Source organism: Rattus rattus, chromosome 5, assembly GCF_011064425.1.
Source record: "Rattus rattus isolate New Zealand chromosome 5, Rrattus_CSIRO_v1, whole genome shotgun sequence".
Classification (NCBI taxonomy): domain Eukaryota; kingdom Metazoa; phylum Chordata; class Mammalia; order Rodentia; family Muridae; genus Rattus; species Rattus rattus.
Genome location: NC_046158.1, coordinates 98,525,521 through 98,549,992, shown reverse-complemented (window position 1 = coordinate 98,549,992; position 24,472 = coordinate 98,525,521). Strand labels below are relative to the sequence as shown.

The window sequence follows — 24,472 nt, the reverse complement described above, 5'->3', positions numbered from 1 at the left end:
CAAAGGAGTCTGGGAAGGGCAAAAGGCTGCTTTTGGCGTTTCAGTTACTTTTGTAGCTGAAGGTCCCCTAGAAAGTTGTCAAGATGGAAGCAGAACTAACAACGATATTTACTGCACGATATTTATATAATCTTTACTATCTATTGACCATAAGCTCATAACTTATATAAAATCATGGTAGGGATATGGAGAAAATTAAAGCATCTGTCTTATCCTTAACACCAGAAATCGCCAGGCAATGCAGCTGGTGTTCTACCTGAATGCCTGGGGACAATGGATGGAAATCTTGCAAGTACTTGAAAATGCTTTAGTCCCGAGTGATTTTTCTTTTTAACCTAAACACTGATAATTAATTTATCTCGGGCTCTAAATAAAATTAAGTGTTAGGCTTCTGAGACTATCCTTAATTAAAAGAGAGTCTGTCTGACTGTATAAATTACTGTGAGAGCTAGTGTATTAGGTCTCTTGAGTCATGGTACTAATCCAAGTGAGCAAATTAAACAGCTTTTCTTTGACTTAGTTCCAAACTCTGCTGAATAAACCACTGTTGTGAGAAACAGAGCAAGCCGAACCTTCTGTGTCTCCTCATTTGGAGGTACAAAACAGTTTTGGGATGGGAGTTAGAGCAAACAGAATAGGGAATATAGAAAATTTATAAACTTATCCCCAAATGATTGACTACTAACCCCGCAACTGAGTATAACTTTGAACAGACTAAGTGGGGGTGAATAAGGAATCCATCCAAGGTAGGATGAACAGAACACGCCAAGGCTGTACGTAACAGACCCCGCTCGGAGGCTTACCTGACAGTTCCAAGCTTGCTGTTGACGACATCAGGAACTTCATACCTTGGTTTCAGTGGAGTTTCTTCATTGATCTTAAGTCTGAAAATGTCCTTCTCTATACCATAAACTTCAGCCACGAGAGGAATCTGGGAGTAGAGATGTAAGGTTCAACAGCTTACCTCAGTGATAACGTAGTCTAACAATCATATTACAGTAATTAGAAAGCATTTGTTTAAATTATTATAGGCCAAGCAAACTGGTAAATGCAGACAATCAAATGAACACTTCCTGAATATATGCCTGTTCTTGCTTGATTATTGCTGTAGAACAAGGAATCTCTTCTGTGTGTCTGTGCCTAGCTAAACATATGGTTGTCCAAATCAGGGTCTTTAGAGTGAATGGGGTCTTTATATCAAACTGAATAATTGCACAAACTGCAACCAGACTTGGAAAGATTGAAACATATAACCAGGTACAGATGTGCTAAGAATTTGAGTGTTAAATTCAGTGTAATCATGTTCTAGCTGTATGAAAGATGAAAGAAACAAGCTCAGGAAAAGAACTGAGAAGACAGATGATCTTTGCAGTTCTTAAGAGTAGATGAAGTGAGGCTTGTTGAACTATCAAGAGAGTTTTTACAGCCAGGAATAATAACAGGCTTCAAGGGAACTTTCTCAAGGGACTGGGAAATTTAGGTAAAAATGTCCTGCAGGAGGAATGGAAACAGCATAGGAGTATGAAGAGAGTAAACCTGAAAAATAAAACTTGAAGCCCTCGAGAACAGAAATGGCTGGGTTTGAGTCACAAAATGAAGCATCTAGTTCAGAGGACAACTTTAAGATGGGTTTTTAACCAGTACACCATTATTACATTGCTCTACTGCAAGTTCACTGTGAAACACACTGCTGAGTGCCAGTTACACATGGGCACCTACATGGTTATTACATCTACTATGACATAGGCTCAACGGGAAAGGTTATCAGTGAAAATGACAGGATGTGGTGGAAGCAGAAGACAGATAGGTAGTACTGAAAACATCAAGCAGCATCTGAAAAGTCATGTGACAGGAACCTTGCATCTAGGACTACGGACAGCAGTCAGGGCACAGTTTCGGGAACACTGTCCTGAAGAGCAAGCAGCCAGTGCTGTGGCTATAGGCGCAGTCATAGTCGCTCTAAGACAGGCTGTTATACAACTGAGTATAAGTAATGTTTACGTGCTTACTTTTTCTCATATTTGAGTTATCTTGAGTAGTCCATCAGAATTCGACATTTGAAAATGCCCAGATACAAACAGAGCTGAAACTCAGACTATCTATTCTCTTCCAAGCTAGACATATATTTTTATGGTTCTTTTAAATTCAACTAACATTTACTTTACATTTAATATTGTGATCACTGAAGATGAAACCAACACACAATTTACATCAAGCTGAGATTAAAAGTACAAATACAGAGTTGGTGGCAAAACAGGAAGGGGAATACCAATGTATGCAAGGCAAAGGCTCTGGAAAGTCTCTCTGGGGGAGGAGGGATCTAAGCAGAGCCTCCTGGAATTGGTGGGAGAATAAGTTTTTATTGCTGTGATAAACACTATCACTCAAAGCAACTTAGGAAGAAAAGTATATTTCATATTGTACCTTACAGTCTACCATGAAGGAGGTCAAGGAAGGACCTGATACAGATGCCATGGAGGAGTGTTGCCTACTGGCTTGTTCTTCATGCCTTGCTTCTCTCTCTCTCTCTCTCTCTCTCTCTCTCTCTCTCTCTTTATACAGTTCAAGACCATCTGGCCAGGCATAGTATCACCCACAAATAGTTCTCCTGCATCAATTATTAATCAAGGAAATGCCTTACAACACAGGCTAATCTGATGGATACAGTCTTTCAACTGAAGTTCTTTCTCCCCAGATGGCCCTGGGATCTGGTTCTTCTTAATGTTTTCCGCCTATGAGTTAAATATTGCCAAATAGTGTTAACAATGTAAACAGAAAAAAACAAAACAGAAAAAAGTAAACAGTGGGCCTTTGTTAAAGCACCCTCTTATGTTTTTATTTCTTTAAATAAGGTAAACGAGTTGCTGGGTGGCCCAATTTCGAACCTGTGGTTGACAACTGTCTGATCTTTCCCTTATACCCGACTGCCTATAAACAAAAACCGAACATTTCCTCCTCTGGCAGCTGTCACCAGAGCACACCAGCTCCCCCTGAACAATTAATGAAAGACTGTGAAAGCTATGTCCAAGCTGCAGAGAACATCACAACCAAGATGCTGCTGACACCACATACTTCTGCTTCCCGAGGCCTTGCTTCCGTGTGGAGCCCTTCACTTGATTTTTTTTTTTTTTTTCCGAGCTGGGGACTGAACCCAGGGCCTTGCGCTTGCTAGGCAAGTGCTCTACCACTGAGCTAAATCCTCAACCCCGCTTCACTTGAGTTTTGACAAACCTTGATGGCCACCAGATGAGCTTGCCTACAGCTTCTCTGGAGGGCTGCTATTACAAGATCTTGTAATAGCAGTCTTCAATTAGGTCAGGAGGAGGAGTATCTCCCCCGGTAACTCAGCAAAAACCTCTGGGCTGTGCTTATACAACACCTTTCATTGGTAGAATAGAAACTGCTATTAGCGGAATTACAGCCTGAGACCAAGCATAGCAAACTCCTTTTCTACATGTAAATCAAGCTGTTTTCCAGTTTGTTTGTTTGCATATTACAGTGCGTTGTTTATCTTCCTATTTCTTAGATAGTTTCATGTAGCCCAGGCTGGTTCCAGACTAGCTATGTAGCTAAGGATAAACTTGAACTCCTCATTCTTATGCCCTCACCTCCTAAGTGAATACAGGAATGCAGGAGTGTGCCACTCTTTTTACATTAGTCTGAGAGGCTTCTCTCAGACCCAACCCACATTCTTGTGTTGCAGCTTTAGGCTCTAGTAAAGCAGATTCCAGAATGCCATGTTTATTTTGTGGCCCTCCTCAGAGGTGAAACAAGCTTAGTGGGTTACATAAAAAGCTCAATTCATATCTGTAATCCCAACATTTAAGGGACAGGATGACCATAAGTTCTCCTCAAGTTACACAGGAAGTGTGAAGCCAGGCTGGTTTCTACAAAGGCTGCCTGAAAATTTAAGGTCAGTGGTACTGTATACCCATAATCCAAGAATTTGGGACATAGAGGCATGAGGATCAAGAAATTCAAAGTCATCCATAACTACTTAACTAGTTCAAGAGCAGCCTGGAATTAGGGATGCTATTTTCAAACACAAAAACCAAACTAAAAGAAAACCTAGGGCTTCAAGCTCCAGTATCAGCAGTGACAACAGATGTGGCTGAAAATTTCCAGGGTCATCAGGAGCCTTTAGAATCCTGATACTCAAAGCTCAGAGCTGCAACACCAGGAGCTTCTGAGGCTCTAAAAAAGCAGTAAGACTTGTGATATCCAAGGCTGGAGGTGTAAAGCCCAGAGGGGGCTGAGAGCCACTGCAAACTAAAGGCTCCAGTGCCTGAAGTTCTGAGCTGTAACTGTAAAGGCAGGACAAGGGTCCAAGAGTGTAACAGAAGAGTCGGTAAGAGGCGGGGCTACGTAGATGAGAGGCTGTGGGGACCTGAAGAGGAGAGCTCGGGAGGCAGAACTCTAATTAATACTCAAGCACCAGTGAGAGTACCAGCTTTGTGTACCAGCTTTGTGGGCTTGAACCATAGCTTTAGTTCTCAAAGCTGAGAGCCACAAACACTGAATTTGGAAACCCAACTTAAAACCTCTGGCATGCAGGGCTATCAAGACTCAGGCAGCTGCCCCTTTGCCTGTTCAGACAGAATGACAAAATCCACGCCAGCTGTGTGTGATAATTGCAAGCATGGATTCTCTAAGAGAAGAATAATGACCTTGTGCTAGTTTTTAGCCCATTTCCCAGGGGCAATTAGCCCACTCAGAATGAACAGTGCTTGCTAACGTGTGTCTGTGCCCGGTCTGCTGAGGAGGTGGCTAGTTGGGAAAGCCTCATTTTAATTTCACTTAGATGAAGAAGCAAGGAGTAACTTCATGTAGAATCCTAGAGATAGACTTGGATCCTCAAAGAAGCTGCTAGAAGTGTCTCTGGTAAAACCATGCTAACAGGCTGCAGAAGAAAGTAAAAATGCTTACAAATGTTTACCCAAATCAGAAAACACCAGAATTAGCAATATAAAGTGCATTAGAGACAAACGGTTAGTACTACCTGCCTTGTTAGAGTCACAGAAGGCAACATACATTTCCCTGCATTGATGAGTGCCTAAGACCAGATCTCCACTTCTCCACACATGGCACGTTTTCATTCAAGGCGGAAAGTTGGTAGGGAAAACTAAACCTGAGCAGTATTTAAAAGGGAACATTTTCAGGGTTGGGGATTTAGCTCAGTGGTAGAGCGCTTGCCTAGCAAGTGCAAGGCCCTGGGTTCGGTCCCCAGCTCTGAAAAAAAGAAAACAAAAAAACAAAAAAAGGGGGGGGGACATTTTCCTTTTAGATTTTTCCTCTACTAGCTTCTTTATCGAACACTTACTGGTATATTTACGAACATGTACAACTTTTTTAACTCTACGTGATATTAGGCTTCTAAGAGCTGGTGAGGGGAGTCCTCAAGACGACACTACTTCCTTTATAAGAAAAGACCAGAATTTGCTTTGCCTGTGTCTTTCAATCAAGGTGGCCATCTGTAAGCCAGGAAGATAGCAGATGTGCTAGCACCTTGGATATTTAGGGACAAAATTGTTGCTTAAGTCTCTTGGTCTATGGTATTTTGTTATGCAGCCAAAGCAAACTAAAAGAATACTGATAAAGCTCGATTCTGTTTCCTAATTGCTTATTAGGAGTGGATCTGGGGAAAGGAATTGTATTTCAAGCATGATGAGTAGTCAAACTCTGAAGTTAATCATTTAATGCTGTACAAGTGCGGGGGCAGGCAGGCACCAGGAGTTCTGGGTTTGTTAGAATCTGCCTCTTCAGTGCAATTTGAGAACTGCAGCTGTGAGCTGAATATGCTCCTCTTAGATTATGAACTGTTTCTCTGAACCTGAAAAAAAAAAGAGGAAAAACTATTGTTCTTATTAGGAATGTATATATAGCTTGTTTCAAGTCTCCGGACCACACTGGCACCTGACTGCAAACTCCTTAATACCTCTGTCTTAGCCTAGCAATAACCTTTGGCCCTGTTCCTATGCAATGAGATGGCCGTAGAGTACAGACAACTTCTCAGATTACTGCCTGCATCTTCACTGTCCCTTAAAGCAACAGAGGGCAATGGGATCTCAAGTCCCTGTTACTTATTTCAACTCTGCATATTACTGGGACATTAAAATGGAGTCAGGCAGAATTTCAAGGTGACTTTTTAAAATATATATTTGCCTGAGAGCAAACAGATTCCTACACAGCTTTGATATTTTCAAGTATCTGAGCAGGTTTTAAGTATTTACAAAGTTCCCAGTCTTGGAGGCTTTGTGGTTGGCATTTCAGACACTTTGTTCTTTCTCGATGGACTTCCTCTTTCCCTTGAAATCCATCCTCTGGAGCCCTCCAAACTGTAAAGTCTTCTTTTTGGAGGACATCCAGTTCTGTTGGTCTCTTGTAACCATGGACTTTTTATTTGTGCTCCAGTTCCTAATTAACGACTCAGAGGCTTATTTTTATGAATAAATGCCTCAGCCATAAGCTAGGTCTGTTCCCTGACTAGTTTGTAACTTATATTAACCGATATACTATTCTACGTCTGCCTCTAACATCCAGAATCCAAAGAGAGAAAAATGATCTACTCTGACATGAGAAGGTTTGTGCAGGAGTCTGGCACTAGCAGCATTGGTGTCAAGCTGTGCTGAGAATTTAATTCTGGTTTATTTCTGGTATTTGAAATAATTCTGCCTCATTTTCCTTGCTCAATGTCTTTATAATAGTAGTTTATTTAAGAAGTTCTATCCACTAAGCCTTCCCCAAGGAAGAATAAAGATTTTATTTCCAGATTACGGTCACTACACCTTGTGGCAGACACAATGAAGAGAAGAAGAAAAATGAGAAAATTATCAGAAACAACAACAACAACAACGACCAAGACAAGAAAGTTCCTGCCATCTGGTAGTTAGCTCAAAGATTCCTGGAAAGCCATTCCAATTACTGGGAGTCAAGTTTGCTCAACACTAATAATTTCTCAATTAAGGTCTTTCAGAACCTTCTGCCAATGTTGTGCGATAATTTTTATTTTGTTTTCTGATGAGTTTCCACATGAAAGCACTACAAGACAGGAGCTGCAGCAGTCACAAGGAGATGTCACACAACCTTCAGTTGAAAGTCAACGTCTGAGAACTAGAAATGGTGAGCTAGTGGGGTCAGTCTGTAAGTTGTGAGTGGACCCAGACCAGTCTTAATGAACTAGGTTTCCAACTCAAGAATTACCAGTTAATTCATATTGGACTGAGATGTTCTGGAAGCTCAGGGTGGTTTTACAAGGAGGTGGAATACTAAAAGTAAGGGCTAGAGTGAAGCATTAGGTGACTTTAACTTTCTTTTTTTTCTTTCTTTATTATATATGAGTACACTGTCACTGTCTTCAGACACATCAGAAGAGGGTATCAGATCTCATTACAGATGGTTGTGAGCCACCATGTGGTAGCTGGGATTTGAACTCAGGACCTCTGGAAGAGCAGTTAGTGCTCTTAACCACTGAGCCATCTCTCCAGCCCAACTTGAGCTTTCTGGTCCAGCTCAAAACACTTGTATAACTGACCCATCTTTGTGACACATCTGAAGTAGTGTATGAACTGAACGGTGAGTAGGAATTCTTAAGATATCCTATGGTAATTCTTTTAGTTTGTAGTAACCATGGTGACATACTAGTGAGACAGCTCAGACACAGAAGACTCATGTCTTGGGTTTCCCACTACATAATACTCTTAGCTGTTTCCTAGCCTAACTTTGGACATTTGATAAATCTGCCCCTTGTTCAGGCTTCATGAGAAACTGTATTCTATATAAAAGTTCTGGAGCATGTATGGATTTTTGATAGGATCTGTCAAAGACAGAAAAAACACACCTATGTGACACTGGGCAAATGTCTTTCTAGATTTCGTTTTCCTTACTTAATAATTGGGGACAGTACACTGTATGTCTTACGTGCATTATAAAAACAAGAGGAAATAATACATGTAAAACATCTAGAAAAACATGTGGCACACAGGCAAACTGTCAATATTTGCGTCGCTGTGAACGTAGGGTCAACTGGGCATGGTGGAAGATGCATGCAAACACAGCACCTGGGAAACAGGGGAAGGAGGTTCGGGAGTCAAGGGAAGCCTCAGTTAAATAGCCAAGTTATAAGTCACTTTGCCCACATGCAACATGACCTCAAAAATTAGTGAATGAGTGAATGTAGGATCAGTATATATGAAAAAGATCATATTTCTTCTCCAGCAAAGCTCTACTGAGGCATAGATGGTTTAAATTAGCTGTCCTAGAAATGTATCTAATTCAATCTCAGTAAACACAAAAGCAGATTATTCTTGCATCTTACCTTAGTTGCTTCACTGCTGATTTGGAACCTGGTGTTGTCCTGTTCTGTGCTGACGGAGCCTAGTGAAGCCCGGTAGGTGGTATTCTTGGAGAGCTGCTGTTTCTGCCGCCTACAGATAAAGAGCACTGTGCTGGGGAGTTTTATCAACATGACACAAAGTAGAGACATTTGAAAAGAGAGAACCTTAAGCTAGAATAAAGAAGCCTTCATCAGAGTGTCCTGTAGGAAAGTCTGTGGGGGTTTTTCTTGCTTAACTTAGTGCTGAGGAAGGGATCAGTGACTGTGGGTGATGCTTCAGGTGGTGTAAGAAAGGTAGCTGAGCAAGCCAGGAAAAGCATGGCCTCTGCTTCAAGTCCTGCCTCCAGGTTCCTGCGTTGAGTTCTTGCCCTGACTTCTCTCAATAATGGACTGTGACTGGGAGTTTCCTCCCCAGCTTGCTTTTGGCTATTGTCTTTATCCCAGCAACAGAAAGCAAACTGAGACAAGTAAACAAATATATGAGAACTGCTTGTGACTCCCTGCATCTAATAGACTATCCTCATATGAATATGAGTAAATTCACTATCACAGTAAGTGACTAGCAAGGAGTATTGGTACTCTTATAAAGTACCAAGAATGTGATATTACTAGAGTTCTAATAAAAATTATTGCTAAATTAATACTAATTTCAACATGATTGTTCAAGAATGGCATCCTGTCTTCTTTGTGGAGAAAGTGGGCAACTTTCTTGTGTGTGTGTGTGTGTGTGTGTGTGTGTGTGTGTGTGTGTGTACAGGTACATGTGATTTTGTAGGTACATGCACATGTCATTGGGGACCAGAAAAAAAAAACCTCAGGTACCATTCCTTAGGGACTGTTCATCTTTTTATTCTTTAAGTTAGTATCTCTTACTAATCTCAGGCTGGCCAAGTAAGTTAGCCTGACTGGCCAGCAAGACCTAGAGATCTCCTTGTCTTTGCTTTCCCAGTACTGGAGACTGCAAGTACCCATGACTGATACAATAGTTTTACAGTAGGTTCTAGGAATAAAACTCATGCCTTCTTGCAAGTACATTACCAACTAAGCCATTTCCCCAGCCCAAATTTGAAAAATAACTTTTATGAACTTAAATTCCCTCCTCCTTTTCAGGAAGTGAACCTTTAGTAGTAATTCAATAGAGTCTGGTGGAAATTGGTTATAGGCTATTGACTTAACAAGATGACTAGTTATTCATTGTATAACACCCCCATCCCCAAGGTAACTGTTTTGAGTTAAAAATGGCATCCTTTCTTCATTTAGAACAGATAGTGACTGAAACAGAAACTTAAAAATATGTGGAACAAATTTTGCTGGGTGTGGTGGTATAGCACCTTTAATTTCAGCACTCAGAAGGCAGATGCCGGCAGGTAGTTGTTACCTACATAATGAGACATTGTCTCAAATAATAAACAAAACAAAAAGGAAAACAAAAAAATCCTCAAATCAATCAATCAATAAACAAACAAAAAATTAATTTTGATGATTTTTTTTGAAGATTTCAGTTCCAGAATCATCTAAAAGTAGGTATAAATCAGGCTCTTGAACCAACTACACCATGGATTTCCTCAAAGTAGACTATTTTTAGAGCGACTTTAAAGGCATTGTTTTCTAGACTCAAATAACCTCTTAGAATGTTAAAGTAAGTAAGAAAGACCCCTACAGAGGGAAATTTTTCTTCAGGACTAAGGGTCAGGTCAGAGCCCTGCACACAAGGAAGTGCTCTACGGCTGAACCACATCTCCAGCTCCTAGAAAACCATCTTATAAATCACTTGTGTGTATAGGAAATGGCACAACTCTTCACATGGTGGTACTCTCATAGCAAAAGATTAAGAAGAAACAACAGCCCAAGGCTCTAGCAAGTGGAGCTGGAACCCAATAAATTATCATGCACCTACTCAGCATGATACTGTGAGCACAGAGGGAAATCTCCAAGTCCTGAAGTGGAAGCTTTCCAGACTAAAATACAAATCAGGGGTCGAGGAGGCACAGAGCAATGTATATACAAACTTATTTGTAGGTATAAGGAACAAGGTGATATAAGAATATATGTAGTTACAAAAATACTGGAGGAATACATAAGAAATTAATAAATATACGAAGAAGAGGAGAACTGGGATGGAAAGGCAGAGGTAGTACTAATACTTTTAATCTATTTCTTTCTATGTGAGTTCCAAACCAAGTAAGTCGATTATCTTTGAAAGAACACACATTTAAAAATTATTTAAAATTATTTTGGTTTTTAAAAATAAAATATGATTTAAATAATTTAATAGCAAATATTAGATTTCCTAAAGAGTATGTTCTTAGCCCCTCAGTGCTCAAAAGCCTAGTGAAAATAATTTAGGAATTCCGTCAGGAATTTTTCTCTGGGTGATAAATTTACTTACCTGTAGAACGCAATCTTGCCACAGTCTTTGAAAATGGTTTTATCCACTGCTTCATCTTCAACACTATATAAAAAGACGTTTTAAAGAAATATATTTTACTTAAGAACTGCTAGATCAATTTTTGTACCTTCCCTAGTGATAGTATAAATGTGCAAAATAAACCTTTGGAATGTATTCTGTACTGCAAAATTGTGTCACTGCTGTAACATAAGACTTTATGGGGTGGCAGACTGTGAGCTGCAGAACAAAATCCTTCTGTAAATCTACCAAAATGAACAACAAAGTATTTTCATGGGCTTGGTCTGAAAGTTATGGAAAAGCATTGCCAATTACAAGGAAGGGACTTTTAAGATAAGAGCCACACCACCAAAACTTGAAATCTAAACCAAGCCAAACAAGTAATCTACTCTCCTATTTAGAGAGTCAAATATTTTCAGAACATATACTTCCTGAGAGTTTAGACCTGAGGACATAGTGTACTTAAATGTCCTGTTAAAGTCTAACATACAACCACAAGATAAGGCTCCAAATCCTCAAAAAAAAAAAAAAAAAAAAAAAAAAAGGACTAGAGTCATAGGAATACACAAGAAGGAAAAACTGCTAAGAGGCTAATAGCCCTTAAAATCAAGTTTCCCAAAGAACTGTATCTGGAATAAAATGTAAGAAGATATAAGTTACTACTGTTTATATGTATCTCAATCAGCCTTTCTCTGGTTAAAAGAGCTACAAGCTATAAGAGGGATGGGAAGCACTAGCTTTGGTGAAGAGGTGTGGCTTCCTGCACCTGCAGTTAGCATGTCCATGATTTTCAAAGAAGCTAAACTATAAAAATAGGTCTGGAGAGATAGAAAACACCTAGTCAGCCAAGAAACTTTTATAATTAAAAGAAAAGAAAAAAGAAAAAGAAACCCTCGTTAAACTTGGTTTTTAGTACGGTTTATTTTAATCCAGTGTGCAAACAGGGGGAACTGTTTCCAGTTTCACAGGGGGAACTGTTTCCAGTTTCACAGGGGGAACTGTTTCCAGTTTCAAGAATGAGCTTCGGAAAGGTTCAGGAAGAGATGGAGCCTCCTAAGTGGGGGGCGTGGGGCAGTCCGCTTAAAATCCATGTCCTAGAGTTTGGAAGGCAACCTTCCCACTGTTATCTAATCCTCCTGAAAGTACTTTTTGAGAGGTTAGCTATTAGCATTACCCAAACCCCTCCAGAACCAATAAAGAACAATGAAGCAACTAGCATTCAAGGAAGAGCTTTTAAACGTAAGTGAAGCCATCAAAGCTAGGTTGTTTTTGGAGTCAGTTCTTGGGGTGGGGGTGGAGGATGGCATTTGCCCTTTACCTGATTTCCTTTTTCTCAGGTGTTTCCATGGCTTCCCTGTTAACTCTGCCTGGCTCCTAACTCTCAGACCACAGCTTCAGGCGATCTTTAAAAACCCGGGTAACAAGCAGGCTTGCTAAATTATAACCCGTACTTCATCACAGTCCCCTTCAGGCAGAGGCCAATCTTGATTTTTTTTTTTCCCCAACCTGGGACTTTCTTAAGCATAAACCAGCGTGTTTGCAGGGATAATAATACTTGGTAAATATTTCTTGGTTGAGGGTGGCTGATGAACCTTGCTTTTATTGGCGGAGAAGATGTGCTCGCTGCCCTAGAGGTTAAAATCTAGAGTGTGAGAAACAGGAAGCACCAATAAGGGCCTGTTTCACTCTACAATATCGAAAGCTAACCTGACTGATCTCTCCTCACTTTTTGTTTTAAGTGGAGAGTGCCTTCTGGACGCTGGACGCTGATGTTGCCTGTCAAACTATGCTGCAGCTGACCCACAGTCTTTCAGGGTCAAACGGGACTTTGGAGCTCATGAATCGTTTCTACTCCAGCCCTGTCAAATTCCAGGTTCTGTTTTCGCAGCTCGACAGCCAGAGAACTCAAAACTGGATGTCAATCATGCATCCAGTATGCGCGCTTCTACAGACGTCTCACCGGCGCCTGACCTTGATTTAGAAAGGATGAGGGGCAGGAAGAAGTTGGAAGAGCAAAGACTTGACCGACGCACTGAGTTCCTTTAACGGCTGGAAGAACAGAGGGAAGCACCAGACCTCAAAACTCTGGTAGTTCACCTCCAGGTCACGATAGCAGCGAGACAGGAAGACGCCTGCGCAATAGGCTCAAAGTTACGGGAGCGCTCCGAGGGTCGGAGGGAAAAAACTCCGCAGTTTCAAGGACCCGGATAATCCCGCCCACAGAGCAAAGCCGGAAGAGAGTGGGACGAGCCGGAAGAAGGCGGGACTAGCTAGCCGGAAGAAGGCTCAATGCTTTTGGTAGACGCTCTATGGCTGTGAAGATGGCGGTGGCTGCGTGGCTTCAGGTGTCTCCTGTTATTTTTCTTCTTTTAGGGGCGCAGCCGTTCCCATTGTCGTTTCTTGGTGCAGGTCCAGCACCCGTGTTTGCTGCGGATAGATCCAAGTGGCACGTACCGATGCCGTCGGTGAGTGTTGGAGTCGCTACTGAGTCTGGAGAGGGTAAGAGGTGGGGCTACGGTGGCCCAAGGGGTCCAGGAAGATTTCTCGAAAGTCTGGTTCCGAAAGTGGGTGGGATAACCAGAGCGTCGGAGTAGCTGCCGAAAGGGTCCTTCCTACCTGCCCAGAGCTGAGAGTTGCGCCATTTGCTGTAGGCTAGGAGGAGTGTCAGGTCCAAGCGTGTTCTTACCGGGAGAGTAACAGAACTTTCTGCGCCGAACAGGAGAGAAACTTAATACACTGGTAGACACAGTAGTTTCTCTTTCAACTAGAATGTTACAAAATCCAGCAACCTAGGTATCGAATGAAAGGAATATGTGACTAGAAGACTATTTTTAACTGGTGTGTGTGTTTGTAAAAATAGTTCTATGGATGAAGTGGTTTGGTTTAAACTTCGAAATGTTTTTGTGATTAGAAGACTTGGGGATTAAAAAAAAATGCATTTTAACATGGGAATGGCCAAAACGAAACAATTCAAAAATATTACGTGGTAAGGATAGCCTTTCTTTTGGATAGTTAACTGCTCCGTTGACCTATTCCCCTCCCAGTTTTAGAGTCTCCTTTGACTAATAAAACCACAAAAACCAGATTTAAGTGAGAACTGCTTTAAAAACAATTAGCCATTTTGCTGACCTTTTTGCTTCATTTTTTTTGTCCTGTTCACTGTACATTTATATTGCAAATATTACAGCTTGTATTCACGTTAGTAAAGACTTTTGGGTTTTGAATTGTAGTTTTCTATTTGTTGCTGAAATGATTAATAGTTAAGTCCTTTTAAGTTTAAAAGTAAAACTGCTGAAAGGTTATTCAAAGTAATGATCGGTTATTCTGAGGAATGATTCGTGAGTTAAAAAAGAAAAGGAACTGTCCATCTCACAAGCACTTTTAAGTTAGCTTGAAGTTTGTAGCAGCTTCCCACATAGGCTTTATAGCCTGCTGGGAGGGGCAAGAGCCAATAGTTAGGATGTAATTGACTTTCACTAAAAGAAATGTTACTGTCTTTCTGATTAAGAAAATTAATTTGAATATTTTATAAATGTAGGTATTCATATTCTGTTTTGAAAATAGAAATGTCCTGATGTTAATTATCTTTCTTTTATATTTGCAGGGGAAAAGTTATTTTAATTTTGGAAAGATTCTCTTCAGAAATACTACCATCGTACTGAAATGTGAGTTTTTAAACTTTAGTAAGTTATTCGGGCCCTTTAAACTTAGAAAATTATTCTCTGCCTGGTTTGCTTCTGTATGTGTGTGCACTTATATGCATATAGGAACATGTACGCATGTAGGAACACGTGTGAAGATCAAAGGTCAATTGCTATGTCTTGCTCAGTTGCTGTCAGTCCTATTTTTCTGAGACAAGGGCTCTCCCTGACCTTGGAGCTTGAGGATTGACTAGACTGGCTGACTAGCACGTCCCAGGGATCTTCCTGCATGTTTCTCCCCAGCACTTGAATTAACAGCATGGATCACAGTTTTACATGAATACTAGGGATCTGAACTCAGGTCCTGATGCTTGGCGTGGCAAGCAAGCATCTTACCAACAAAGCCATTTCCCTAGCCCCTTAATATATTTTTAAGTCCAGAAATGTAATAACCTGGCATTGTTTAGATAAAAATATTTAGTATATAAAGTCCGATCTGTGAGTAATATTCTGAGCACTTGTATGAATTTTTATTGTCTTCTCTTGTTTCTCAGTTTGCCATATTATGTGTAGATACACTATTATATGTAGCTTATCTTACATATTTGTATTGCATACTCAATGTATACTTTGTTGAATTCCTATTGAGTTACATTATACAGTGTGTATATTTATTATATAAATTATATATTTAATCACATTTCAGCTGAATAATTTTGTTTGTCGAGTGCTTGCATCATTTTTAATCTGTTCTGGGTCAGAACAAAATTTTGTTCTTGTTGCCTATCAGCTGTTTACTGAAAACATGGCCCAAGTTTGTGAGACCATTGACTAAGATATTCAGAATGTTTACCAAGGGAGTGTTTAACACTTGAAGGAACATTGAGTTCAGAGATATTACCAGGAAATAGGCATTGTATAGAGGAAAACCAGTTTTTCTAGTGAGAGAAACACAGGATCTGGAGCTAAACTGTCCCGTGTGTACTAAAACCTAAAACTTCCTCTTAGTTCTGAAAGGTTTTTTTGTTGTTGTTGTTGGTTTTTTTTTTTTTTTTTTTTTTTTTAAGGAAGTTCATGATCTTGGGTAGCTCTGTTTTGAGGTGGGGATAGTATTCTAGATCATCATGTCATGTGACCCTGTTTGTTTTTTTGTTTGCTTTGAGACAGGATTTTCTCTATAACTTTGGCTGTCCTGGAATTCTCTCTGTAGACCAGACTGGCCTAGAACTCACTGAAATCTGTCTACCTCTGCCTCCCAAGTGCTGAGATTAAAGGTGTGCACCACCACTGCCTACCAGGCTTCTCTGTTTTTTTGAAATAGGTTCTTACTAGGTAGCCCAAGGCCAGCCTTAGACTCAATTTCTCAAGTGCTAGGATATTAGACATAAACTATCCAAATCTTGCTCCATGTGTTTTTTGAGCATGCCTTTCTCCCTGAAAATGCAATAAAGTCATAGTTGGGTAATTTTATTCTTTTGTTTAATAAGTGGTTGTAAAATAACTTCTGTGTGCTGAGTACTCTTAAGTACCAGAGAAGTGATAGAAAACCTCTCTTCTCTCGTTGAGCCTACACACTAGTGGGAGTGAAAGGAGTAGGTAAATTCCTGTGAAGAATATACTCATGACAGTTTTAATTGCCAACAGCACAGCTCAGAATAACTTAGGAAAAGAATCTGAGTGAGGGGTTGTCTAGATCTGGTTGGTCAGTGGGCATGTGTGTGGGGAGATTGTTTTGATTATGTTAATCAATGTGGGAAGTTCCATTCCCTGGGTTTGGGTCCTGAATTGTGTAGGAGAAATCTGAGTTGAACAGCATGAATGCATGCATTAATTCCTCCCTCCTTGTTTTTGAGAGTAGATATGATGTGATTAGCAGCCTCTAGTTTCTGCTGCCTAGACTACTCCAGTGATGGAGTGAACCTGGAATTTCATATTCAAATAAACCCTTTCTCTCCCAACTTGCTCTTTGAGGATGTTTTATCCAGCCACAGAAAAAAAGCTTGAATAATACTACATCTGAGAAAATGTCTCCTAATGACTTAAATTTGATTTGAACCAATTTACTCTGGTCTGGTAAGGTTGGTTTACCGGCTGTTACTCATAGCTGTGAGGAGTGGAAGGCTGTAGTTGTAGCACACCTTGATGATGTGTTGTACTCCTCTGTGTACTGCCTTTTTCTAGTTTGTTTTTGACCACACGGTATTTCACCAAGTTTAACAATCTACATATTTTTAAATGTCTGCATTTTGTTGTTTTTTGAAAGATTCAAGGCTCCTTAAATCTTGTTTTTAGTTCTTTATTATCCCCGTTGTTTCTCATATTTATCCAGTCTTTGAGTTTATACTTTATGATTATGGCGTATGGCTTCTATAGCGCAGGTGGGACCATGTTCTTTCTCTCTCAATGCTTGTAATTCAAAGTTCTAAACATGTCTTACCTGTCCTTTAATACTTACTTCTATGTTTGTAACAAAATTCCCAGCTTATCTTTTCCTAACGATCTAAAAAATTCCATCCTACTATCCATCCATCTGTCTGTCCACTTATTTCCTGTATGCTTGTGAGTGAAGGCATTGCATGGTGCATGCGTGGAAATCACTTTACAGAGTCATTGTCGTCTTCTACCATGTGGTTCCTGGGGACAGAACTAGGCACTTTAGACTCATTCCCTGACCCACCTTGCTGGCCCTGTTTTCTGATTTTAAAATAACAATCCCTATCTTTTTATGTTCTCCCCTGTTAGTAGCCAAATTATAGTTTTCTTTTTATCTTTTCCATAAATTCTCAGCTGGTCAGATTTTTGCATACTCTAATACAGCTCTGCAAAAACTGTTAGACATTTTAAAATTAGTGTAGGGGCTGGAGAGATGGCACTAGCTATCCTTTCAGAGGACCCAGGTTTGATTCCAGCACCCACATATCAGTTCACAATCATTTGTAACTCTAGTTGCAGGGATCTGACACCCTCTTCTGGCCTTTCTGGGCATCAGGCTCATTAATGGTACATAAATAAAACAGGCAAAACAACCATATACATAAAATGATAATTAAAAAGAGTTTTAAAGGCTTTTTGAGAAAACCATGTAAAACAAAACTAGAAACCTTTTTTTGCTTATTATTTTTATTATCTTAAAATTTAATTATTTTTTTTTTAAAGATTTATTCATTTATTATATATAAGTACATTGTAGCTGACTTCAGACACACCAGAAGAGGGCATCGGATCTCTTTACAGATGGTTGTGAGCCACCATGTGGTTGCTGGGAATTGAACTCAGGACCTCTGGAAGAGCAGTCGGTGCTCTTAACCACTGAGCCATCTCTCCAGCCCATTTTTTGTTTTTTGAGAGAGTTTCTCTATGTAGTTCTGGCTATCCTGGAACTCACTATGTAGATCAGATAGGCCTGGAACTCACAGAGATCTGCTTGTCTCCCAAGTGCTGGGAATCAATATGTGGGTTATAGCTTCCTGGTTGCATCTTTTGTTGTGAATTAAAGTAGATTCCGGGGGCTGGAAAGTTGGACTTGTGGTTAAGAGCACTTGTTCTTGCAGAAAACCCAAGTTCAATTCCCATTATCCCACATGGTGATTCACAACTGTTCATAACTCTAATTCCAGGATACACATGATATAGACATACATGTGAGCAAAACACTCATATACATAAAGTAAATAAATAAAAAAGATTCCTAAATGTAGTCATACTGATTTTTTGTTATGCTTGCAAAGATTAAGGCATCTTTAGTATTTTGTTTCATCCAAAGCTAGAATCAAAGAGGAAGTTTTGATTAGATGTTTCTTTTGTAAGCCAAAAGTTAAATTTTAAATGCAGTTATGTGTGGTTTCTGTGGTTGTTGTTGTTGTTTTTGGAGACAGTCTCATGTAGCTGCAGTTGGCCCTGAACTCCTGACCCTCCTGTTTCCACCTGCTAAGTGCTAGAGTTCAGGCAAGCAATGCCTAGCCCTGCTGTCGTGCTTATGTTTGGCGTGTTTGCACACAGGAGTCTGGCATCTTGCTCTGCCTCTCCCAGGACAGTTGGACTTACCTTATCACATCTTAGGAGTGGTGCTTTGGTTCTTTCAAATATCAGGTTCCAAACTGTGGGGTTTTGTTGTGTGTATGCGTAATATGGGGGGTGTGTGTGGTGTGTGTGGTGTGTGTGTGTGTGTGTGTGTGTGTGTGTGTGTGTTCAGGTGTTTGTGTGAGCCTGTGCAGGTCAGAGAAGGATATCTGTCAATTGTATATCTGTCTGTCTCCACTTTATTCCCTGAAACAGAGTCTCTCACTGAACCTGGAGCTAGGTTGATGTTATCAATAAGGGTAGGCAGTGGTTGTCAGATCAGATTCTCCAGAACTGGAGTGACAGACAACCATGAGCTACCATATGGATGCTAGAAACTGAACCTTAGTTCTCTGGAAGAGCAGCCAGTGCTCCTAACTTCTGAGCCATTTCTCTAGGCCCCTTTGTGCATTCTTGCCAATTTTCAAAGACCAAGCCATGAATTTTCTCTCAGTGGGTCTGTTTGAAAACCATTTAACAATCAAATATTATGCTATCTCTGATAATGTTTTTCTATATTTCTCCAGTAGAACTATGGACTTTTAAAAGATCTTTGACCATTTGTTTTTCCCCATTCCTCTCTTAACCTAACATCGAACATATGTATGTGTGTGTTCTGCCTGGTAAATACTTGAATACTATAGAAGTCTAGAAATTTGAGGTTTGGGACATAGGAATAGACCTATAGTTCCAAAGAGAATAAAGAAAGAAAACCTGCTTACCTACAATTTCTGAGGGAGCAGCAATGTTATCTAAAGGCTACCTAGGAATCTGGGAATGTAGCTCACTCCTGTAATCTCAACACTTGGGAGCCTGAGACAGAAGGATGGCAATGAATTTGAGACCAGCTTAGCCTCAAATCCTGCCTCAAAACAAACACAAGAAAAAAGAACAAAACAGTTCTTTGTATGACCCGAGTTCCTTATGTTTAAAGAAGGAATATTGAGTATCTAAGCTAGGGAGGAAAATAAAAAGAATATAAATTGATAGAGAGATGCTGAAAGACTGCTTCATTTGGAACCCCCTCGTGTTTACAATGATTTCTTCTTTCATAGTTGATGGTGAGCCTTGTGACCAGTCTTTGAATATAACCTGGTTTCTGAAAAGTGCTGATTGCTACAATGAAATCTACAATTTCAAGGTAAAGAATATGAAATAACAGACTTTTCCTTTGACTTAATGGTCATCTGGTCCCAGCCTCCTAACTTTACAGACGAAAGAGTAGTATGTGGTTGTGGCCCATCAGCGCTGAAACCATAGCCCATGAGTCTCAGTCTGCAGACCTGTGTCAGCAGTTTTCAGGCTTTCAGAATTCATAGTCTTTTAAAAAATTACGGGCTTAAAAAGCCCTTTTTAAAAAAATTTTTTAAACATTTGAGTTTGTTGTGGTGTTTGTACACACATAGCCATGGCATGAGTATGAATGTCAGAAGACCATTTGTGTAGGTTCTAGGGATTGAACTCAGGTCACCAGACTTGGCAGCAGGTTTCTTAACTTGCCGAATAATTTTTCTGGTCTTCCTTGAGGCTTTTGTTTGTTTGTTTTTCTCTTTTAGAAATTAAAACAAAGGTTGGAGAGATGGCTCAATAGTTAAGAGTACTGGCTGTTCTTCCAGAGGACCTGAGTTCAGTTCCCAGGACTCACATGCCAGCTCACAACTTTCTATTTCAGTTCCAGGAGATCCGATGCCCTCTTCTGGTCTCCACAGGCACCAGGCATATACTTGGTGCACAGACATACATACAGCAAAAATACCCGTATACATAATATAAAATAATTTTTAAATAGAAATTGAAACAAAATATTGAGATATTCAATATTTTAAAGTAGCAATAATAAGCTCATTATACATTCATTTAACATTTTTTTGTGTGGTTTTTTTTTTTTTTTTTTTTAAAGAAAGGGTTTCTCTGTGTAGCCTTGGCCATCCTGGAACTTAGTCTATAGACCAGGCTGACCTTGAATTCACAGATCCACCTTCCTCTCCCTCCTGAGTGCTGGAATTAAAGGCATGTGCTATTACTACCCAGTATAAGTAACATTTTTAATGAATATAATTTTTAAAAATTAATGGATAAGCCAAGGGTGGTTTAAGAATTAGAGATAGGAGGGTCAGGAATTCAAAACTAGCCTTGGCTTCATAGTGAGTTGAAGGACAGCCTGAGCTATATAAAAACTTGTCTCAAAGGAAAAAAAGTCAGAGAAGAGTAGCATTGTTCGGTGGTCTTTGAGATGTCTTTAATTAAGATCTGGCATGAGAGAGGACAGGCCCTTGTACTGCATTCTTTCCTCAGTCCTGTGATAAATTGCTTAGACTGAAGTATATGTTGAGAAAATCTGACTTCATAAAGATATATGGTTAGATGGTGTTTAAGTGACATTTTCATGTAATTGGGATTTTTTTTTCTTTCTTTCTTTTTTTTTTTTTTTAGAGTAACAAACGTATTTTTAATTGATTTAAGGTAAAAACTCCAAAGGGAGGAGGAGCAGTTGTTTTTTTTTTTTTTTTTTTTGTTTTTAGAGTAACAAAAGGATTTTTTTTTTTTAAATACTGCAACTTACTATGTGGAGTTTCTTTTCTTTTTTAAAGATTTATTTATTCATGTGTGGGAGTACACTGTAGCTGTCTTCATTCAGACACACCAGAAGAGGGCATCAGATCCCATTACAATTGGGAGCCACTATGTGGTTGCTGGGAATTGAATTTAGGACCTCTGAAAGAGCAGTCAGTGCTCATAACCACTGATATGTGGAGTTTCTTAAAGGTTAATTGAAATGCAGGGGCTGAAATTGTATTGATGAACTTCTTACATTTTATAATATAATGTTCCCAGGTGTTTATTGGGAGATTTTATTTTTATTTTGTGCTTCTGTATTTTTTTTTTAAGTATATGTATACCACATGTGTATACAGGCCTGAAGAGAGTGTCAGAATCTCTGGAAGTGGAGTTACAGATAGCTGTGGCATTGGTGTGAGTATTAGGAATTGAACCTGCGTCCCCCAGAAGAGTAGCCAGTACTCTTAAGTGCTGAGCTGTGCCTGGCTTTATGCAGTGGGGATGTAAACCAGGGCTTCATTCATGCTAGGCAAACATGGCCAACTATGCTACATCCCCAGCTTCTGTCTTGAAGTTTTACAGGAGTGTTGGTGACACTTTTGCTTTCATTATACAATGTTGGGATGAGCTCTGTGTTCAGAGCATATATCGCTCTTGCAGAGGACACAAGTTTTGTTTTGAGCACCCAGTCGTACAGCTCAAAAGTGCCTATAACTCCAGCTCCAGAGGATCCAAAGCCTGTAGCTTTCTCAGGCACTACCTGCTTTACACAGGATTACAAGTTTATATTTGTATCTGTGTGTGTGTCTGTGTGTTATAATACATATACATAGATATGTTTGGAATAATATAGGAAGGAGTGAAAGTACTGAAGAATTTAGAGAAATGATGACTCTAGAATTTGGTTTAAAATTTTCTCTTAGTCACAAATTAAACAGATGCTAGAAAGTTTTTATATTTGGAACTTCATGTGATCTGGTCAAGAATTTAGGTCCTGTTCTCATAAGACATACAAATAGTTATGGAGATGAGACTGGAGAGTTGGCTCAGCAGTTAGTGTGTACGGGTCTTACAGATGACCTGGCTTCAGTTTCCAGCACCCACCCTGCTCAGAGCCAAGCTGCTTGTGACTGCAGCTTCAGGGATCCAAGACTGCTGAGGGCGTGCATATGTGTACATAATCATACATAAACTTACACATGTGCACTCACACTTGTTTTTAAGTATGGAGACGATGGTTGAAGATATGATATATTAGAGCCTTTCTGATGAGTGTGGTTTAGATATGGGAGAGAAACCACAGAACTGATAAGTGGTATTTTCTTCTGTAACTATCAGAATGGGCTATGATTGGCAGCAACAGTTTTACATCCCAAGCTTATGAGCATAAATGTTGTAGATTTTGTTGATTTGGTCAAGTAACTTAAATGTATTTTCATCTGATGAAGACTCTTTGTATCTGAAAGTTTACTAGTGTCCCCAGAATTGTTAGAGAATTACCCATTTTTTTGTGAGCCAAAGACTAATGCTGTGATTATTTTAAAGGTGTGCATGTGTCTAGGTGCATATGTGTGCAGGCCAGAAGACAGCCTCTCGTGTTGTTCAGATGCCCTCCCCCTTGTGTTTTCAAGACAAGGTCTCTCATTGGCTGGCTCTTATCAAGCAGGCTGTGCTGTCTGGCCAGCCAGTGAGTCCCAGACCCACCCAGTCTCCACCTGTTATGTCCTAGGGTAGCAAGGACACCCTCCCACCCCCACACACATCAAGCTTGTTTTACATGGGTTTTGAGGCTCACCTTCAAGTGTTTGTACTCTGACAACGAGCACTTGAGTAACTGAACAATATCTCCAGGTTTCTCCTGTTGGTTTTTAAAATGGCAAAGTTATATTTTTACTACAAGTTGACTCTTTGTTGTTCTCCAAACACCTGATTTGCATCAGGTGAGCTAAACTTTGTTTTTTGTTTTTCTAGGCAGATGAAATAGAGACATACTTGGAAAATCTCAAGGAAAAAAAAGGCTTGTCTGGGAGATACCAAACATCATCAAAAGTATTTCAGAACTGTAGTGAACTATATAAAGCACAGGTAAAACTCTTGACAATGGTTAGAAGGGAAGAGAAAAGGTGAAGAAAAGTAATGTCTGAATCTCTCCCGTGTCCATTGTTTATTTGCTAGTTCTGTCTTCTAGAAGAGATTTCGGTACTCTGAAGGAAAGCTGCACTTTCCTCTGTGTTATCAGCAGATTCTTGTAAAAGTTACATTGCTACCTTAACCATTAAGGCTAGATTGGGTGGCTCTGAGTTCATTTATGTTGTCCGCCATCACCACTGTCCCTTGCAGACTTTGAGCCTACTGAACCGAGTGGCATCTGTACCATCCAATCTTCATGTATCCCTCCTGCACCATGCTCTCTAGTCTGGTTTTCATCCCTAGGAGTTTGACAATTCTGGATTCTTCATAGAGGGATTTGAGTACTGTTCTTTTTGGTATGGGCTCTATTTTCTAGGCTCACCTACCTATGTTGCAACATATGCCCCTTTTAGGGCTGAATTCTAACATATGTTTATAGCACATTCTATTTATCTACTCATCTGTTGATGGTTATTTAACAAAGCAATTTTTTAGTTGATATGTCTTCAGATAATCAGAGGTTTTAGATACCATTATACATCTGAAATCAAAAGGGCATTGCTACTTTAGGGTTGAATTCTATACCTTGTTTGTGTGAAGAGGAAAGTGAGTAATATATACAGAGTGGAATACTATAGATGACTATACATTTATTCATGCTTACATAAATATAATCACATAAATGCTATTTTTATGTGAAGTCTGTGTGTGTGTGTGTGTGTGTGTGTGTGTGTGTGTGTGTGTGTGACCATGCGTTTACAAGTGGAGGCCAGAGTTTGACATAGACTGTCTTCATTCACTTCTACCTTATTTCACTTTATTTTACTTTATTTTTTGAGACAGTGTTACTCATGGTACCTAATACTTGCTGCTTTTGGTAGATGGGGTGGCAGGTGAACTCCTTGAGTGGGGTTGCAAACTCATACCACCATGCTTTGCTTTGTATGTGGTTGCTGGGGCTCCAAGATTAGGTCAGCATGCTTGAGCATCAAGCATTTTCCCCTCTGATCCATTGCCCATACCTCAAATTCAGTTTTTTTGTTTTGTTTTGTTTTTTTGTTTTTTAATTTTAGAAATGGCAGATAGCACCAGTTTTTGGATGGAAAATGTTTAGAGTATAGGAAAGTCTGTTAGCAGCAGCTTCACTTTGTCTTTGTTTCATTTGCTTGGAGACACTTAGCAGATGCTTCAAAGTAGCAAACAGTGCACCAGAAGGCAGGGTATCTGTTCAGTTATTACAAGTAGTGGATTGAGGATTATAATTTAATAATTGACAGATGAATGATAATTAATTTTGAGGGTCTTGTCATAGCTTAGACCTTATGAAGTAAGTAGAAAAATGTT

General features: G+C 39.7%; 2 protein-coding genes across 6 annotated transcripts in view; one reads left to right on the top strand and one right to left on the bottom strand.

Moving 5' to 3' along the window:
* Window positions 1–12,463, bottom strand: part of Ganc (glucosidase alpha, neutral C) — a 50,116-nt gene extending 37,653 nt beyond the window's left edge. The window contains exons 1-4 of the mRNA XM_032904005.1: window positions 12,058–12,463; window positions 10,722–10,784; window positions 8,315–8,423; window positions 804–931 (exon numbers count right to left, since the gene is read on the bottom strand). Of these exons, the coding sequence (XP_032759896.1) occupies window positions 804–931; window positions 8,315–8,423; window positions 10,722–10,784; window positions 12,058–12,086 (329 nt within the window). The 5' untranslated portion in view covers window positions 12,087–12,463. The remainder of the gene's footprint in view (window positions 1–803; window positions 932–8,314; window positions 8,424–10,721; window positions 10,785–12,057) is intronic.
* Window positions 12,464–13,020: 557 nt separating this feature from the next.
* Tmem87a (transmembrane protein 87A) overlaps window positions 13,021–24,472 on the top strand; it is a 45,026-nt gene continuing 33,574 nt past the window's right edge. For all 5 annotated transcript variants that reach the window (XM_032904003.1, XM_032904001.1, XM_032904002.1 and 2 more), the window contains exons 1-4: window positions 13,021–13,204; window positions 14,344–14,404; window positions 19,495–19,580; window positions 22,970–23,083. In XM_032904003.1, coding sequence (XP_032759894.1) covers window positions 13,049–13,204; window positions 14,344–14,404; window positions 19,495–19,580; window positions 22,970–23,083 — 417 coding nt within the window. In that variant the 5' untranslated portion in view covers window positions 13,021–13,048. The remainder of the gene's footprint in view (window positions 13,205–14,343; window positions 14,405–19,494; window positions 19,581–22,969; window positions 23,084–24,472) is intronic.